This window comes from Suricata suricatta, chromosome 7 (genome assembly GCF_006229205.1).
Source record: "Suricata suricatta isolate VVHF042 chromosome 7, meerkat_22Aug2017_6uvM2_HiC, whole genome shotgun sequence".
NCBI classification, from domain to species: Eukaryota; Metazoa; Chordata; class Mammalia; order Carnivora; family Herpestidae; genus Suricata; species Suricata suricatta.
This window is the reverse complement of record NC_043706.1, coordinates 128,697,461-128,717,808: the sequence shown is the minus strand read 5'-3', so window position 1 is coordinate 128,717,808 and position 20,348 is coordinate 128,697,461. Positions and strand designations below refer to the sequence as shown.

At 42.5% G+C, this 20,348-nt stretch overlaps 1 protein-coding gene across 1 annotated transcript in view; it reads right to left on the bottom strand.

Annotated features, from left to right (window-relative positions):
- Window positions 1-1,056: 1,056 nt before the first annotated feature.
- UST (uronyl 2-sulfotransferase) overlaps window positions 1,057-20,348 on the bottom strand; it is a gene marked incomplete at its 5' end in the record, with an annotated part of 185,662 nt that continues 166,370 nt past the window's right edge. Inside the window, 2 exons of the mRNA XM_029943248.1 lie at window positions 1,057-2,288; window positions 3,838-4,117. Of these exons, the coding sequence (XP_029799108.1) occupies window positions 2,189-2,288; window positions 3,838-4,117 (380 nt within the window). The remainder of the gene's footprint in view (window positions 2,289-3,837; window positions 4,118-20,348) is intronic.

The following is a 20,348-nucleotide window of genomic DNA, read 5'->3' as shown; positions in this document are numbered from 1 at the left end:
GTGCTTCTCTCCTAGTTGGAGACTAGCTCCTCTGCTCTAACTTCTCTGCTGGGGGCCGGGGGCTAGAAGAGGAACAGTGTCCCCCACAAAAATCGTATGTTGAAGTCCTAATGACCAGTACCTCAGAAGGTGACTATTGGGAGACGGGTTCTCTACCTCAAGTTAACATGAGGTAATTAGTGTGGGCCCTGATTCGATATGAGTGGTGTCCTTATTAAAGAAGAATTTGGGGGCATCTGGGTGGCTCAGTCGGTTAAGTGTTCCACTTCAGCTCACGTCATGATCTCGCGGTTCACGAGTTCGAGCCCCGCGTTGGGCTCTGTGCTGACAGCTAGCTCAGAGCCTGGAGCCTGGAGCCTGCTTTGGATTGTGTCTCCCTCTCTCTCTGCTCTTGCCCCACACATGCTCCGTCTCTCTCTCTCTCTCTCTCTCTCTCTCTAATCTCTCAAAAATAAACATTAAAAAAAAGAACAAGACTCAGACTCTTACTCAAAGTAAGGCATGTTATCGCCAAAGTAGATTTTTCTTTCCCTCAGTCCAAAGACTCCAGTTCTTTCCTTTTACAGAACAGCCACAGTCGTTGGCATGGGGTGTCCAATAGCTAGAAAGCAGGGGGGACTTGCTGGCTCTCTGCAAGTCCCTTTTGAGGCGGCTGTGAAATTTCTCAGGGAGAGAGTTTCTGGATCAAAACTGCTCTCTTGGGAGGGGAGAGTCCCCTAGCTCTTGAGCTCTACGTGTCTGAGAAAGAGATCAGCGTACATGCTAAGAGGTGTGGTGTGGCCCAGCTTTCCCTGTCTGAGCCTCGGCCGTGGGGGTTGAAGGGTGAAGGGTTCTGACCTGCCGCGGACGCCCCCTAACGCCCCCTGCAGCCAAGGTCAGCTGCTCAGGATTGTGTCCACGCACCTGGATGAAGGAATGCCTCGCTCATTTTCTCAGCCAGCTTTTTGGTGTCATCCAATTATACTATGGCTAGAGTTTATAGATTTAAGAAACCCGGTTTGTCTGAAAACATCTTGAAGGAAGAAGGTTGGCCGATTAAAAAGGCAGAGGGCACCGTGAAGAACTGCAGGCACTTTTATTATTTCCAGCTATCAACAGAATGGGAAGAAATTTCAGTTTATTTATATTCATTTATTTATATGGGTAATGAATAAGTTAAGGAATATTTCATCTCAAACACAGATTGCTTTTATTTTAGCTAAGCTAATGTTTCAGTTCCATCTATGTTTTTGGATTTCCATCAATGTCAAACACCAGTTTTTTCTTTCTTGTTCTTAAAAAAAAAAAGATTTACAAGCACTTTTACGGCACTCAAGGAGAGTAGGCTGAAGGTTCATAATAATAATTTTCCTTTTAAAAAAATCCATCAGACCAAAATAAAATCATTTTAATTAACTCCTTCCTGAGTAACTAAAACCTTGGAATGTGCTGAAAGGTTATAATAAATAAGGCAGTCAAAGATCAACCAGCTTAAAGTGTATTTTTTTTAAATTAAACTATGTAAAATGTACAATATATTTCATGAAGTACAAACTGCGTTGGGCTCAGGGCCAAAGAAATGCTGTCACGTGTGCCAAGAAGTTGATGCAGTGCCTTGACTTTAAGGACAAAGAGGCTATTTGCTGGGGTGAAATAGCAGGAAGGCCCTGCAAGTGAATGGGTCGGCATCTCTTGTTGGCATATTATAATGATACTGTTGACAATAAAGGCCTTTGAACACACCGGGGGAAGTGCTCGTGTGAACTTGCACTAGGACGATGCGTTGTGTAAATGACCGACGGTCCTGATGTTCTGACGAAAGCAGAGACCACGAAGCTGGTTCCATCGTATTTTCAGAGAGCGAGCCAGCACAGTGTGTAAACTAACTGTCATTCTTTATATGCAGTTTCATAGGAATGACTCACAATGTACCAGACGCTGTTCTTATTTTTGTTTCTAATAGGACAGCTGCTCTCTGGGTGGCTTTTTAAGATGTGCCTAATGGTAGGGCCCTGGGCTCTCTACACAGGACAAAGGATATTTTCTCTTCTAAGAACATTTTTCTCAATCACGTGTCTGCCCCAGTGCTCTGAGGCAGAAAGGAGGCCCACCAGTGGCCAAATGCTGGACTCTGTGCCTCTGTGGTCCCAGCCTTCACTGGACTCCTGTGGGGTGGAGCCTTCTTAACACATCTCATGATAAAGTAGCTTTAGTGCACACTCGACAGGTTCCCAATGACTTGCTTTATGTCTTGGCTACCGTCCAATTTTAGTGAACGAAGAAAAAACTCTAGAGAGACTTGTTGATTTCTGAAAAGTAGAAAATGTGTAGCTTGTGTAAAGTCAGTTGATTTACTATTAAGTATTCCCAACTCACACTCGGCTAGTGCTCTTGAAGGGCTGGCCCTAGGGGAGAAAACGTGAAGGAGACAAAATCTGTCGCATGTATCCTATCTGCCACCACCCCTGAACCCCTGCTTCTCAGCTGGCTGTATGCTTTCCACCCAGAAATCTATGTATATCCGGGGCCGGGGGGAGAAGTTAAAGATGAAAACATATCAGCATCCAAAGACCCATGGGGTCATGAATTGGTGGCAGATGACAGGAGAGGAATGGGAAGACAAGATACTTGGAGCAATGGATCTGCCCAACGGCTATGCAGAGCGCTCTGGGGCCAGACACCTACTCAGAGAGCTGGTCAGGCAGGCTCTTACCAGAAGCTCTTCCTTCGTGTTTTCTTAATGTCTTAATACGGGTTCTCAGGAGAGAGCTGCTTTCATAAGAAAGGGGGCTGCAGTTTCCCTGCTGCCTGACTAGAACTCAGTACCCCTTTTTACCAAAACCAGGTACCCCTCAAGGGACCAGAAGATGACAGATGCCATTACGGTGGGACCCAGCTTGGCCAGGGGTTAGACTATGCATTGTCTGTGGTCAGGCTTAGACCTTCTACCCCAGGAGACAAATGCCAGAGCAAAACTGGTATCCTCGATTTCCAGTGAAAGCAGAGCTGGAGAGAGATGTTTCATGTTGGGTGCAAAGAACACAACCATGCCACTTTTCTGATTTCACATAACCTCCAGAGCTGCTCTGTCTTGCCTATACTTTTCCTGACAGAGCAAACAAATTCTTTTCACCGCTCTGCTGCTTTCAGATCTGTCAGAATGATGCTTGGAAATGGGAGTGTCTCAATGGAGCTTGCCTTGCACCTTGACCTTGAGAAGTACTCAAGGCCCTGGACTGGCTGGGGGTGTAGCACAAGCTGACTTGCTCTTTCAGAGACAGAAGTATGCTGCTGTTGGTGCCAAGTGTCCCCTGAGATGGAGCAGAGGCAGAATTCTACCCACGTGGGCGGAAGCCACTCGTTCAGGGACACCCTCCCTTTTGAGGTTTTTATCAGTCTTACCTTCTCCTCTAAGACCCTTCTAGAGTGGACTCCCTGGTCTCTGAAGTGGTTTTGTACTTTTACCAAATTATGTAAGTATGGATGTTCCCTACCATTGAGGTAATATCTTTACAAGTAATTTTACAAATGATAAATTATTGGGCTCTGGGCTGTATTTCTCCCCCTCCTCTCATTATACAAGAGGGAAAAATCTGTGTTATGATGAACTGCTGGGTGGTGGCGCCATGGAGCGCACCTGGGAAGGACCCAAAGAACCAGGAAGACCCAGAACACAGTTAAACAAGAAAGACCCGCAAAACCGGGCATCTCCCAATGACCCCAACATGTGGGAATGTTTCATTCTTTTTAATGCAACTGAGCATTAACTTAGTCCCTTAAGGATTTTTCTTCCCCTAACAAAAAACTTTCTGGAAAAGGGAGACAAAGCCAGTGGAGGCAACACAGTGCTGGCATCACCTCTTATAAATATCTTCTAGCCACTTCTCGTCATCTTGTTCCTCATCATCGATCGGCTCCTCGGTTTCCAGTGGGGTTGGAATAAAGAACTGGGGTCTCAGAGAAGGCCTGCTGACGTGGGACTTCAGTCCAAACTTGCGTTTCAGCAGGTGGAACTGCTCTTTGACGTAGTGGTAGAACTCATACTCATATCTCATCCGCTGGTAGAGAATCTGCACGGCCTCGGGGGAGGGAACAGTCTTCTTCACGGTCACAGTCATATTTCCAAGTTTCCTATGCTCTGGAAGAGAACCGGGGTTGCACATGAGCAGCTGTCTGTAAAGGTTTCGTGCAAAAGGAGTAATGACAAAGCCCTGCATTACCTACATAATACCGGCAGCTGCTACGGAAGGAAACTCAGCGTGCAAAAAAGAGAAGGGGAAAAGGGTGCCCAACAATATTTAGAAAGACTTCACCATATCCTAGGTGTTAATATCAACATGAGTTGACTAAACATAAACTACCTGACCTTCTTTGCATGGGATGTCAACTATGTACTTTGACAACAACTCAATTAACTACAAATCACACATTTTTTTGAACAGCAAAATTGACCCATTTTTCCTTTTTTATTTCCTGTAACACACATCAAGGGCTTTCCTTTCAGGAAGAAGCACAGGGAAAAGCTGTCACCACTTGCCAATCATCTTGCTTTTTCTTTTAAAATTTTGCTAAGTATTATTGATAGTTTAACTGGATATAAAAGCTATTTGCATTTCATTATTTCAACGGGGCATTTGTCAAGAAAAATAAAGGAAGAACTGCTAGATTTCTCATATACAATGTTAACTGCCATAAATTTGGAATGCTTTTTAAAATATGGTAAGTTATAACTAAATCTGCTTAGTTTTATATTAATGACTAAAAATACGTTATATATACTTACATGTAATGCTTAACAAAAATGTTATATGTATCATAAAATTTTAACCTTTTTTGTTCCGTTTTATTTATTTTTGAGATGGGGGAGGGGAAGAGAGAGAGGTGGGACTGAGAATCCAAAGGGGGCTCTGTCAAGCAGCAAGCCCAGTGTGGGGCTCAAATTCACGGATCATGACCTGAGTTGAAGTTAGGCACTCAACCAACTTAGCCCCTCAGGTGTCCCAAATTTTAACCTTTCTAAAGTGTATATTTCAGTGGCATTAATTATATTCATAATGTTGTGCAACCATTACCACTATTTCCAAAATTCTTCCATCACTCCAAACAGAAACTGTACCCATTCCCTATAACCTTCTCAGGTAACCTCTAATCTACTTTCTGTCAATTAATTTGCCTTTTTTTAGGTACCTCATATAAATGGAACCATATAGTATGTCCTTTTATGTCTGGCCTTTTTCACATAGAATCCTATTTTCATGGTTTGTTCATATTGTATACATATCAGTATATGAATAAATGATTAGTACTCCATTTATGAATGAATAGTACTCCATTTCTGAAAGAATAGTACTCCATTGTATGTATATACCACAATCTGTTTATCCATCTATTCATTGATGCACACTTGGGTTTCTACTTTTTGATTACCGTGAAGAGCAGTGCTGTGAACATTTATATACAAGTGTTTGTTTGTGTCCCTGATTTCAGTTCATTTGGGCATATACCACAAGTGGAATTAAAGGCTCATGGTATTTCTATGTTTAACTCTTTGAAGAACCACCAAGCTGTTTTCCTCTGTGACAGAACCAATTAGCACACCTGCTGTTAATGTACAAAGGCTCCAATTTCCCCAGATCCTTTTCTATAATTGCTATTTTAATTAAAAACTCCATAGCCATCTCAGTAAGTTTGAACTGGTATCTCATTGTGGTTTTGCTTTTCATTTCACTAATGACTAATGATGCAGAGCATCTCTTCATGTGCTTGTTGGCTATTCATATATTTTCTTTGAAGAAATGTCTAGTCAAATCCATTGCCTATTTTGAAATTCGACTGTTTAAATTTTTGTTGTTGAGTTGTAGTTCCTTATATGTTCTGGATATTCTACATATATGTCAGGTATATGATTTGCAAATAGTTTCTCCCCAATCTTAGGTTGTCTTCACTCTGTTGATACTTATCTTCGATGAATAAGTTTTTAATTTAATGAAGATCAATGCATCTATTTTTTCTTGTGTAACCTGTACTGTTATATTAAAGAAAGCATTGCCAAACCCAAGATCATGAAAAGTTGCCAGGAGATTTCCTTTTATCATCTTATGAACTAAAACTTTTGTCACCAAATTTGAATAGGTATATTACTTATCGAACATAGCTCCAAATGGCTGGTGCCCAAACTGGATTCACCTGACAGGACAAAGGCCTGCCATTTTTTAGAGTATTTGAGATACTTTCTGAAGACACCAAGAGCAATTCTAATGAAGAAATTCTTGGAACAATAATGGCCTTATTGAAATAAGGGTGTTACTTTTCCAACTGAGTCTCTTGAAAGGTATAATACATATTTGGACATATCAGTTCTCGAATTTTTCTTAAAGAATCTGGCATAGTCTCTTCTAAAATGGGTTTATGATAGAACATTTTATAATGTCTCTCTTCTTTGCAGATATTAACTATAGCGAATCTGAGGAGAGACAAACTAATAGGCATATCCCTTTGAGTTTTTAAAACAGAGTTTGAAGCATTGTTATTAAGGATGAACAAGGCACCAAGAGTTTTCAGTTAAACACTGAAAGGCACAAGAAACATTATTCACTCATTTCCAGACTCCTACAATCCCTTTCTCTCAAAGCACTCTAAATTGTGTAGCATTTTGCTATTTCATACCATAAAAAGTATTAGGATTTCTGTGATTTTAAAATAAATTCTTTAGTGGCCCAACCTGGTCCAAAAAGAACATAAAGAACTTTACAAAAATATATATGCTGCAATTAGCAAAATAGTTAAGGAAACTGGGCAAAAGGAATATGAGGGTAAGAAAGGTAGGCATTGGGGATAATGGCTTCCACCGCCCCATCTGGAAGGATCTCCCTGCAGTAGTGCTCCTGCCTCTTGCCCCAGTCTGTTTTTCAGGTATCAGGGAGAGAGGGGTTTCTCTGCATTTGGGGGAAGGAATTGAGATGCCATTCCCTCTGGAGACAGTGTGTCTGTTTGCAGAGACTTCACACCTTCCTGCAGAGGAGGCAAGGGCTTCCGGCCATGCCTGGGACTTGCTGAGCAAGTTTCTCTAAGTCATGATGGAATATGACCAGCCCACTTCTCCACCCATCTAGGCTGCATTCATGTAATAGACAATATACTGAATTGGTAATGAAGCCAACATTTGCATCTCCACCTATCTGTCTCCTGTGTTTATTTCTCGATTAGTTTAAAACCCAGGCAGGGGGAAATGGGTGTTACTTATTCCCCAAACCCCAATATCAAGTGACATAAGATGAATGTTATGAAGTACTAAGGACTTGTGCAGGAGGTGGGTTGAAAGTTTGGCCCTAAACTTTCTAACAACCAACAAAGAATTTAACATTGGGAACTGCTCTTCATTTAAAACAATCTAATCACATCCATTCCTAGTTATAAACCATGGAGAAATACCTTGTATGGATTTCATAAGAAAAAACTGTAATGAAACTAGTATCATTTTTAATAACACCCTTGAATACAGGCAGCCATAAGTTTCCTGGGTGACAAAGAAAAATGGCACATCCCAGGTACTCAGCGTGGGCTTGATCAGGGACTATGCTCCAGGATAGAGATTCTTTGCCCTCCTGAAAACCTGATTAAAGCTCAAGCTCAGGAAGACAGGGAGGGTATATGGGCTTCTGGAAGCCCATATATGAATATCTTAGGCATTTATGGATCTGTAAGAACCCCTGATTTCAAGAAGTCATTTGCTGAAGAAATCAACAATCTCTCATATATCATGCTTATTCTAGCAAGTATTCATCCTGGTATAATTGATAAACAGTGGAGCTAGTTATTTTATGTGCTGGTCAAGGGTATAGTCACAAACATTGCAACAGCAAAGACAGAAGGGCTTGTATTTACATTTTATGGAAAGGGAGGGGTTAACAGTGCCTGGCAGTTAAACAGAAGGCCCTCCCACTTGTTCTGGAGAAAGACCAAAAGGAATAAAGAGAGTGGAGCCTACATCTTTATAAATCAGGAATTTGGGATCTGCTCTATTACAGGGCCTATAAGCTCTTTAAGGCTGAAGCACAATTTTCCTAAAAATAATACACAGTAAGCATATCACTGACCACAAAACCATCCAAGAAAAGTATCCATTGACTTGCTATTAAGGGTGATTAACATCAAGCCAGCAAACTTTTTAAGATTTTTTAAAAAATGAGAGTATGACGGAGATACATATTTCCTTCTTTGGTCAGGATCAGGTAACTGGGTCAATTGCCATAAAGCTACTCCTCATTCATCCCAACAAATTCTCTTCCCTCCATGCTCTCCTCTACTGCTGAGGATGGGCGGAGCAGGTAGCCATCTGTCAGAAGTAACAGTGCGTCACTTAAGCACAAGTGAAAAGAACCAGGGTCATTAATGAATTGATTTGGCAAGAGGTGGTGACAGTCACAGCTAGGCCGGATCCCTTGTGTCGTGTTGGTCTAACTACATTAACTGAGCACCATGACTGTCCCAGTCTCCTTCGGATTCCTCCCTTTCAGGTCCCCAGACCCAGACCTCTTACCCGGTCTGTCCTTGAAATGTCAGTCCTCCCGGCCTCTCCTCCTCCTTCCTTACTCCCTAGCGGTGTCATCCAACCCTCTGCCCTTAGTTTTCATAACACTGTGGATGCAAAACCAAAAGTTTATGTGAAATGATTACAGCCCTTTTTTCCCCCTTTTGTTTTCCAGAGAGCTGCCAAATTTGAAAGGAAGGTTAATAAGGATACTGCCAGGGATGGTGTCACGGTCAGAAATAAGAGCGCTGCTTTGTGAGAGAAGAGAGGTTCAGACTCAACCAACACTGACATGAACACCTAGGAGATGTTTAGATGACGCCCCTATGTTATTTTACTTAATATTTTCTATAACCCTATGAGGCACTCTCACCCCCATTTTGTAGGTGGGGAGACAAAAGCTCTGGGAGATTAAATGACTTACCCAGGGCCATACTGCTAGTGAGTAAGTGACAGACCTGGGATCTGAGCCTGGACCTCCTATTCGTGTCGAAGTTTCCACTAAGTACTGGGCTATAACCAGCAAAGCCTTCGTGAGCCTGTAGAAAATTATCACCTTCACATGGAAAGACTGGAGGGAAGTTCGCCCTGTATCGTTAGTCGAGAATTTCTAAAGTCACATTTCAAAGACATATGGTTATGTGTCTTGCTGTACAATAATCAGGGCTATGGAAAAGTCATTTCATTGCTAAGTGTTCCATATATTTGTAAAATGCCAGACTTGCCCTCCAAACAAAACAAAGCTACGTGAACTGTGGAAACAGTCTCTCTACAGATCACTGTAATGGCAGGTCTAGAGGAAGTTGTTAGGAGTTTTTGGAGATTTTTCTTATTTCAGCCACAAAACAATCATGCTTTAAGAATCTACACTTATTAGCATCCTTTGGGAAGTGAAGTAGCCCTCGTTAGGTGGGCATATCCTGTAGAACGTAACCACAAGAAGAAAGACCTACCCTAGGAGTGGCCTTTGAAACTAGCGAGAACTAAGAGATGACTTCGAGGGGCTCATGTCTCTGGTCCCCACCAGTGAACAGTTCAAAAAGAGGAGACAAATTCAAGGCTCCTTCCATTAAGACAGGCCCAGCAAGAAGGTGGCTTGGGATCTGACTGGCAGACTGTGTGATTTGGACCGTGATGTATTTTTTTTTTTTAAGAAATTGACTTAGTTGTTGTAAAACTTGGTCTATTTCACATGGAAATCTGGATTTCTTGCTTCTCTCAAAGTGAGGCAGTATTCTTCTGGAGCTGAGTGTGGCTGTGCACCCCGCTCCCCAAGAGAGGTCAATGCTGTCCATTTTGTTCTGGCCCCAAATACCAGTTGACTCTTTTATGTTACCTCCTTGGCTGCTCTAAAAATCTGAGTTTTATGCTTCTGCTTTAAAGGTTTTAACATTCTGGGTTGCATGAACCCAGGAACTAAGTGTTCTATATCAATATGAAGGCTTCAATTAGGACTCGTTTGTGTGTCTTGATGTTGTCTTCCTTCTTTTTTTCTGCAAATGTTGATCGAGTAACTCTTCTGCACTGGGCTTGGGAGATAGAAGCCATGCATGGGACTTTATCATCAGCATCAGCATCAACATGCATTTTTGAGTGAGCTTTCCCAGTGCAAAGGACATGAGAATTCAAACATGCACTTGGTCCTTACAAAACCCCAGTGAGCTACCTCTCTAATTATCACCATGTTACAGATGTGACACTGGAATTTAGTCACTTGCTCAAGTTCACACAGCTGTCAGTGGAGAAGCCAGGAGTTGGATCTGGACAGTCTGACAACCGATCCCGGGCTCTGACCTCTCATGTTGTTTATGGTCGAATGGGGCCCATGGTCTTGGGGGAGAATCCCTTCTCACGGGCCTGTTCGTGATGGGAGCTCAATAGGGCATTTCATTCTGGTTTGTTGCATCATGTCAACATTTTCCTTCCTAGGTCAGAAATCCCTCCTGGAGAGACTAAGCCTAATGTGCTCGTCTTGGATACTCTGCATGGAACTGGGTCTCTCGTAACTACTGTTTGACTATTTGTGCACGAAGATCTGCTGTGTGTGCAGGTCTGAGGGTAGGGGGTAGGTCTGTGTGTGTCTGTTTCAACCAAAAGATGGAAAACTTTTATGAGGCCTCTGAGGCACTATGAAACTTCTGAAAACATTTCCCCTGGATGTTTCCCCCCTTGCATCCCCACTGTTTCTTCTAGCTGTTCTGATGGAGCTGTGCTGAGAGCATCCTGGAGAAGGGCAGCCCTCATTTATCTGTGTTTCCACAGCTCAGCACCTGGGGAAATGCAGCACCCTGTTGAGGGAATGAAAGAAACCAACAGAAGGAGGAGGGTGCTGTTAAACCCAAGAAGGCTTGTCTGTGCCTTTCAGGTGCAGATACAGCCAAGTGGAAACAAAGGCAATATCTGAATGTTCTTAATCAAAAATTCCCAAGAGGCCCATGAATGCTGGGTCCTTAGCAGGAAATAGCCTACTCTTACATCTGGGATTTTTCATCTCCCACTGGGGTCTATAATTGCCAGTGTTTAGCTTTGCGGTTCAGTTGCCTTTTTGGAATAATAGTGCTGACCAAGTTAGGTTTTTCTGCTCCCGTTACATTTATTTTTATTTTTAATTTACATTTGTTTATTCTTCAGGGACAGAGAGAGGCAGAGCACAAGTGGGGGAGGAGCAGAGAGAGAATGAGACACAGAATCTGAAGCAGGCTCCAGGCTCCGAGCTGTCAGCACAGAGCCTGACGTGGGGCTCGAACCCACTGTGAGATCATGACCTGAGCCGAAGTTGGACGCTTAACCAACTGAGCCACCCAGGTGCCCCTCCTGTTCTTTAATTAATCAATACATTTAGTGAAGAGAAGGTATGGTTTTGGGATGTTTTTGCATTTTTTTTTCATTTTTCTTATTTACTTTTAGGGAGTGGCAAAGCCTCCCCTTAATTATTTTCTTAATTGCAGAAGACTTCCTCAAAGCAGGCATTGGTTTTGAGCGGTGAAATAATCAGAAGGGAAAACAAACACACACACAAACAAAAATCAACCTCTGACCTTTTTATTTCAATAGCAAGATAATGATTCTTTTTCCTTACAGACATGTCCAGAGTCACCACACAGTCAGGACTATGTAGGGACAGACTCTTTAACGCTCCCAGACTCTACTCTCTCTGAGAAGCACTGGTGGAGACCCTACGGAGTTGTTGTGGTCCTTTTTATACTGCTGGCCCCAATAACACAAACATCTATAGTTGGTGATCCAATGCCAGTAGTCAGTTGGGAGATGGCTGAGTTGAGTCAGCTTTCTGTTTCATTAAAGCTTTCTAGATCGTGGTGCAAGCAGCTCAGACCTTCCCTGCCTCGCTCTCTCCCCACGGGCCATCAGAATGGCATGCCCCTCTTTGCATAGAGCTCCGCGGATTCATGTATTTTCACATGGCCTTTCACGGCCTCACACATTCCTCAGAGTAATCCATCTTACCTACAGAGCCCCAGGGCTTGAGAGGTCACGAGACTCGCTCAAGGCTGTATGACCGGTAAGTGACTGTCCTGAGACTGGAAGGCGGGCTTTCTGATTCCCGGCCCAGCACCTTTTTGCTACCTCACCGGCTGTTAATTTCCAAATTGAGTGGAAATCTCTAACCACCCACTTCTCCTTGCCCTGTGTGTACTCTGGCATTAAGGGGGTGGGTTGAAAAGAAGGGCTGGAGTGTTCTAAGTCAAGGGGAATGCTTTGGTTAAGTCTGGGAGGATCTGGTGAAAAACTTGCAAGGCAGCAGAAATGTGTGCAGACTGAAGGAGACTGTATCTTTTTCATTTTTAGTTCCCCAGCACCCAGCTCCAGCCTGGCTCATAATGACCGTCAATAAAGACTTGTTGATTTGAAAGCTGTATGTTAAATCCATCTGTAAGACTGGATTAACCCAAAGGGCAAATTTTGGTGTTGACTGTACATGTGTTGTTTCGCTAAATTCTTTCCTTAGCAGAGGGTCCTTCCAGAGCAAACTTTCCATTTCTAGAAGTCAGATTTCTTTAGGATGGGCTTATACAGGGGTTAGGATCACAGACAGGTTGCTCTGAGGAGGCAGTGGAGCCCCAGACACTAAAGTGTCTATTTAGTGGAGAACACTGTGCTATGGTGACAGATTGCTTACATATACTTAGCAAAGCTTAAGAAATACTGTGATAAGGACATCTGCCACAAACATATACACCCATGTGGGAACACATAATATATGCTACAGCGTTGTAGCCAATGCGTTTATGGCACATGTATTATATATTACAGCCACTCAGTAAAGAAGCCCAAACACTGTTGGAGCAACAACGCATCTATGTGACCTATTTTTGCTATATTAATGCTGTTGGATGACTGAGTTTGCCATCATTTTTGGTACTTTTTAATGCTGTTTCTCCATTTGCAAAAGGGAGAGTATTTCATTTAGTAGTAAAACATTCAATCGGATCACATGCACTTCACCCAACTTGCAAGGGTTTTGCTGTGGATATCGTTTGAACTGTGGCTCTTTGACCACTCTCGAATGCTCCCTGGTGGAAGAATTTAGGGCAGGACATGGGGAGTAAACCCTGAAAGCTGGTGTCTCAGGGAAAGGACTGCAAAGCAGAGGTTCTATGGCGCCCTTGGAAACACACCTCCACTCAGCACCAAGTGCATCCGTCTTCAGAATGCATAGGCCAATGAAGGCGTTATGGTTCAGTTTCCCAACTCACTGCTTCCCCCCACCCCCGCCACCCCAGGAACTCCCGAGCAAATACTGGGAGTATAACTTTTGAATGTGATAATAAATATCATTTCCCAGTGGTCCATCTGTATACAAGATTGAGCAGTGACAGGCACAATGCCCCCCAACATGGCCTCAAGCTGAGGCTATGAATAGATTCTGCTTGGCTGCCTGAGATCTGGACATTTCTGCAAAGGCAGTGGCTGCTTCTCCCTCTGCTGCACTGACATGCTGTTTGGATTGGTTCATAATCTTCAGAACTCTCAAAAATCCCTCTAATATAAATAAAAAGGAAATCACAGAGCTGCCCCCATGAAGTCCCCCTTCCCACCTCTCTTCATCTGTCACACAGGCATAATGGAAAAACGATGTAGCCCTGGCTCTGGGCCAAAATAAACAATCTGGAAATACTGTGTAAACCCAGCTGCTGCACTGGAGGACAGAGGCCTCACTTTATGACCTGCAAGATGGTTAACCATATGCAAAATAACAAAACCTCACCGCGGGCTTGCCGTCTGTTCTGATGCCGGGCTGGTTTGGGCATTCCTTCCCTTGATCTAAGCAAATGCACACTTCACACTGGCCAGAGCCCCCTTTCCCCATCAATCTGATCCTGTTTGAACTTGGTCCAGCAGAGATTATGTGCAAAAAATGAATACAAGTTGAGTACCAACCAGAAGTGGGGGCCAGATTTTACCACTGAAGAAAAAGAAGCATCATCAAAAGACAGGCATCAATTCTTCGGCTTCAGGGGAATTGACTGGTAATTGACCAAGAGGCCCCGCTGTTAAAAGCGGCCCTCTGTCTAAAAAACTGTGGTTTACTAATCTCAGGTTAGATTACATTTAGACGTGTCCAGCACACATGGGATGAGGCATACGTTCTCAGGTGACAGGTATGATGGAAGTCACCATCAGGTGCAGTGAGCTGGGGCATTAGTGAGTGTGAGGATGGCATGGTGGCTACACATCCCAGGGACACTCCTGCCAAGCCCCAGGTCGGGCTGGCTGCCCCCAAAACCGTGTGAACATGATGTTTGTCACAGATAGAGTAACCTCATTTCCTGAATTATATGGGGAGGCCACACAGTTCAAACACGTGTGGGTCCCTAGCAGCTGCCTCCACCGGAAATGAATGTATGTCACCATGGCGTGCAGCGCTGTGCCGGGCGGGAAGAGCTGGCGTTTGATTTGCCATTTGGATGATCGATGGCATGTTAAGACCAGCTTCTTGGAGGTATGGCAATTAGGGGAGCAAAGGACAAAAAGCACTTCATGGCTGACTCGGTGCTTGGGGTTGGTAAAGTAAACAGAGGGATTTTTTTTTTCCTTTTCTTTTTCTTTTTTACAATCTTTTTAGATCTGGAAATATAATTAACTGAAAAATAAATGGAGCTCACTTTGATTTTCAAGAGAACCTTTTCTTGATGCAGCCAAGGGAAAGTTACATGATTGACTTTTTTTTTTTAATGCCCGAAAGTGCTAGACCCCTTTGATGAAAGAGAATGAGGCCTTTCTAATGCTTCCAATTTGCTTTGAATTTTGGAAGTGGGAGCAAAGGGAACCAGGAAGGAAAAGTTATTGGCCTGTGTGGGATGGGTCACGAGGGCCCACAAAAGCCATGGCGCTGCCCCCTTTGGAAAGAAAAATGGCAACCAGCCCTGCAAGGAGACATGGTTTTCTAGAAACATTGCACAGCCGTGTTTTAACCCTGTCAAATCTTGAGGTGGGGGTGGCCCATCAGAGGGGCTTTCCAGGTTATTTGCCTGGGCGTTCCCCCTCCACACGACACCCTCCAAGTCCGCTGAAGTTGCTGGGGATAGGGTGGTGGTGGTAATTAGTTATTCTCTTACCTGGCTGCCTTTGGCTTATTTGGATCTGCATGAAGCACCTACTAAGCACCAAGCATGATTCCAGGGAACAAGAGAAGTGCTAATGCTAGAAAAACAGGTACCCTCTTCCAGGAGGAAGAGTAAACAATAAGAAACAAACATACTGTCTTCCAGTAGCTTCTTAAGCAGTCTCAAAATCCCAACCTTAGAGGAGGGAGGAAAAGGGGTTCAGACCCAAAAGGGATGGGTGTTGAGGGGCACCTTTGTGTCCTCCTGTTGGGCCAGGCTGGACAAACAATGTGTCACGAATCACCTGGCCAGGCCGACACCTGAGGAGATGGCGCCCTTGGAACCTCCATTTCTGATTAGTACCCCAGCTGATTTAGTTGCGGGAGCTGTCCAACCACACACAGGTCCCCACGTTTAGAAGTAAACCCATCAGAACTGGAAGACGTATCAAAATTCATCCCTTCCTGTGCAGACACGCACGCATGGTGGCCCAATCTGCTTGGAGGCAGCCTCAGTGCCCACTGGGGTCTGCTGGCTCCAGCTCCCCAGTCTCCCTGGTTCACCAGGCAGAAAACAATTTGCTCCCATTTCCTTTCTCCTCAGCATTGGCATCATGACCCAAATCATCAAAAAGCTGATCTATTTCTTCGCAAGTATATACAACCCTAGTTATTCATGCATGCTTTGCTCGGCATAGCATTTGACCATTAAAAAAATGGCTTGGCCATGAGAATGGCAATAACAGAGGGCTTATTTTCACAGCAACAACTGAATCACAATATTGGAAAATATCTACTTAAAAACACCTTATCGGAAGACTCACTATGGCCTTATCAATAAAATGCATTTCTTTGTTGCAAATACATTTCTATCTGTAATTATTAAGAAATGCATTTTTGTTACTTTTCATATCTTTGTAACTTTACTTGGAATCATATTCCGATAAGTGATAAAAATCTGATCAAGTGGACTTATTTGAACAAAGAAGATCAAGGAAAGCACTAACCCAATAGTTCTGTCCAAATTGCTTTAGCATCTGACAATCTCATAAGTTCTGTTTTTACTTTATATGCTGGGTTCTTCTTTTTCCTATCCCTCACAGTCTGTATGGTGTTAGCAGGTCTAAGCAGTTGTCTTACACACACACACACACACACACACACACACACACACACACGCACACACACGCACGCACACACACAGGAAAGAGGCTCTCTCCTGGAATCACACTGCATTGTCCAAATCTAGTCCTGATGATGCTAAGCCAGCAGCTGATGCACTCGGTCACTCGGGGCACTCCAGAGATGGTAAATCACCCAGAGGACAGTTCTTGTCTCCTCTTAAAATGTTGCTCCCTTATTTTTTCTTTCTGGTGTTTCATATAGATCAAGCTACCTATCTAGTTATATCTAGGGCTATCATAAAGTTCTTGGTGAATTTACAAGCTTTTAGCTTTAAACCTTAATTCTTAGGCAACTTATCATCTAAAAATTCATTTTGTCTGGTTATGATGTACATAAATATATACATACCATATGGACACATATACTTACATATATGTACATACACACATGCAAACAATACAGAGTAACTTTTTTGGAAGAAGATTAAAAAGATCAAATGGCTTTAAATCAAGTCATATTTATTACTATAATATATTTCCTTTCAGTCTTTTTCTTATTTACGTATGTGAATTAGAAAATATATCTCTTCTATACTCTTTATTAAAATTTATAGTTTCATATTGTTTTAAAAATTAACTGATCATAAGCATTTGCTTATAGTATTAATTATTCCAAGTCATATTTTGCAGTGTGTTTTTATGTTCTCCACTGGTAGCCTTATAGGTCATATCAACAGTTTGCTACTGTTAGATAATTGAGTTGGTTTTTAGCTTCTATGACTCTCAATAATATGAGATAAACAACCTTGCTCATAAGTGATCACGTGCCTTCTTCCTTATCTCTCTAACCTAAACAGCAGCTTTAGATATGGAGGGGTGAACTCTTTTTCATGGCTTGATAAGGGTTTCAATTCTGACAGTTTTAAGACACCATTTACTTTCTTTTGTCAGAGATCCTGCAATTCATGTAATGTGATTTTCCTCAATTTTAAGACATTTTCTTTAATGTTACCTAACATTCATCTAACTAGAACCTATCTTAACATTCACAGGGCTTTCTGAAGATCCTGTAACCACTGTGTGTGAGAACAGAAAGTACCATAGCACTTAATACAGAAATACAGGTGCTTATAAAACATAAAATGCAAAGAAATTCTTGGTAAATTTTACCATAGGATGTGGATAGTGGCAGTGATTAAATTGTTGCTTATTCTTGGAATTCTCGGAACTGGGAACTCAGATAGGGCTACCACAGAACCTCCTTTTGTCCTTTTTAATGTTCATTCTAGAGAATATAGCCTATTTCTTTGTTTTTATTTTGACACTGTATTTATCACGATGATCAGCTTTGATGAGGAAACCAAAGGTGAGTCCCAATCACCGGCAACCTGGATGTTTTCTCTGGAATGTTAAACATGGTGAGATTTTGATAAACCCTTGAAGGGCTTTGAATGAAGTAGCTGTTCATGGAGGCCAAACATGTAGATAAGCGAGATATTTAACCTCTTGCCCAGGCATTAAGAAGTTAGGTTACTAAGAGGTGCTACTCAAAATAACCATTCCCAAGTCAGGGAAGTGTGAGATGACGTTCCAAGGAGGCTGTCAATCCCACCAGGCAAGTTTGCCATGTTACTGTGAAATGCAGTGTGCTTCTTCTGGGCAGTCTATGCACACTGGTAGGACCTGGTCTTGGGAGGACGTAAATGAGTGGTCCTGTTTCTTCCTTCTCTCCGTGTTGTGTATCAGATTTTCAACTGCATGCTCTCTAAGAACAGTGTGTATATCTGAAAGCACACCCAAATGGTTTTGCTTTACGCAAAACCCTAAGAAAGAACAGTAAGATGAAACTGCAACCTGTCCATTTAATGGGAGGTCCATTTGTTCAATCAAGGGAAGTTTGAAATTGACACACTCACACTGGTAGATACCAAGAAGACCACTGGAGGGGAAACACTTGGGTGGCTATTACTTTAAAGAACAGTGGCAAACATTTGATATGCACATTTAAATATATGGGGTGCCTGGATGGCTCAGTCAGTTAAGCAGCCGACTTCGGCTCAGGTCATGATCTCACAGTTCCTGAGTTTGAGCCCCACATCAGGCTCTGTGCTGACATCTCAGACATGGAACCTGCTTCGGATTCTGTGTCTCCCTCTCTCTCTGCCCCTCCCCAACTCATGCTCTGTCTCTCTCTCTCTCAAAAAAAAATAACATTAAAATTTTCATTTAAATACCATGAAAATGTTCCAGACATATTAAAATTCACAAATGCCATCTGTCAAGAACAAAATAATTGTTTTCATCATATGTTTTAGAAAGATTTGGTTGTGGAATAAACTTGTTTTTGTAATTGGAACTTGCCCATAAAAAGATGGCAGACAATAGAAGTAGCAGGTTTTGAGAAAAGATACTGAGGGTAGCAGTTGCTCTTAGAAAGAGGTGGTGAGGACGGGTGTTTTTATTAAGATAGAATAGAAATTTAGACTCTTTCTGATGAGAAAAATGAAGCTTTCTTTCTTCTGACATGGGAAAGAAAAAAAGGAGGAACATTGGCATGTGCTAGGCTTTAGATCAACAGTAACTATAAATGAAGATGGTTGGGTGATGTCTTGAGGTGAACTTTCATGGCTAATGGCTGAGAGACACTTCAGAAACCTGCGATGTGTGATGAAAGGGAGAGGAGGGCTGCCAGGAAACTTCTGATGCCACACGGGCCTGTCATTGTGTGGCCGCGCACTAGCCTTCTTCTTAGATAAGGTGGGGGTTACACTAAAAAGAAACACTCTACCAATGATGGGACGGCCAAGCTGTGGATTAGGAGCCGCCAAGAAAGAGGTTCTAATGCTTTTAAGAAATGTGCTGAGGGGCGCCTGGGTGGCTCAGTTGGTTAAGCGTCCGGCCTCAGCTCAGGTCATGATCTCACGGTTCGTGGGTTCGAGTCCCACGTCGGGCTCTGTGCTGACAGCCAGCTCAGAGCCTGGAGTCTGCTTCAGATTATGTGTCTCCCTCTCTCTCTGACCCTCCCCTGCTCATGCTGTCTCTCTGTTTCTCAAAAATAATTTTAAAAAAATTTAAAGAAACGTGTTCATAGCTCTGATTCACTTTAGAAATGGCTTAAAAACAGGTGGGGGAGGGGACAGGAGAACAGGTTTACTTGAATGACATTCAAGACATTTTTTAAAAATTTTGTCCAAAGGATGGAAAATCAAAGATGTTTGAAGGAGAAAAATCAACAAACCGAAAAGCTGTAACCCATTACTTATTAGTTTTATTGGGCCATGAAATGAAGTTTCATGATGTTCTAAAAACAACAACCCAACTGTATAAAATTGAATAAGCAAACTGGCATTAAATCCATACCGTATTTTTATCTCATTTTGCTATAAGAATAGAAACTGGGTCATTATTTCATATTCCTCTTCTTCACATCATACACAGTTAAGGAAATATTTGAAAACTTTTGAATTGTTCCTACATCCTAGGAACCATACATAGACAGGCTGGTTGATTTATGACTTTCCATTAACCTTTACTCTCCAATGGCTTTTACCAAATGATTTATTTACTTGCGCTATGCTGAGGTAACCTCCTGGCTGGACTGTCTACCATCCTTTTAGCTCAGAGGCTGAGGGACTGAGTTCCCTCACTAACACATCTCTTCAATTTCTGTGTGGGCTGTGGGTTCTCATACGGAGGACTTAGGAGGCCTGGGTTCAGTTTTAAAATGTTCCTCCTTGCCCGCCAATTCTCTTTGGAAAAATGAAAAGAACTAATGACAATTTCTGACCCACTGGATAATGTATATGAAATAATAATAATATGAAATAACATTATTTCAAGTCTTGGCTAGCTCCACGTCTCTGTTTCACCTTCCTCTTGTTTTACTGGCCAACTTCCTTTCTTAGCTTACACACTGAATCTACCAAAAACCACCTGAAAGAGCAAGTCTTCAAAATAAGACCTGAATGAAATTATTAGCTGTCCCGTTAATCACTGGGGTCTCCCTTGACCCCAGAGTGTTAGATGTAGATGGTCTCTGGAATTGCAAGGGATTGTAAAGACAATGCCAGTGTTTATATGACCTCCTTTATTAGCTATGAGCTCACGGAGTGATGTGGTTAAATATCAAAGGTTGTGGAACGTGCTATTA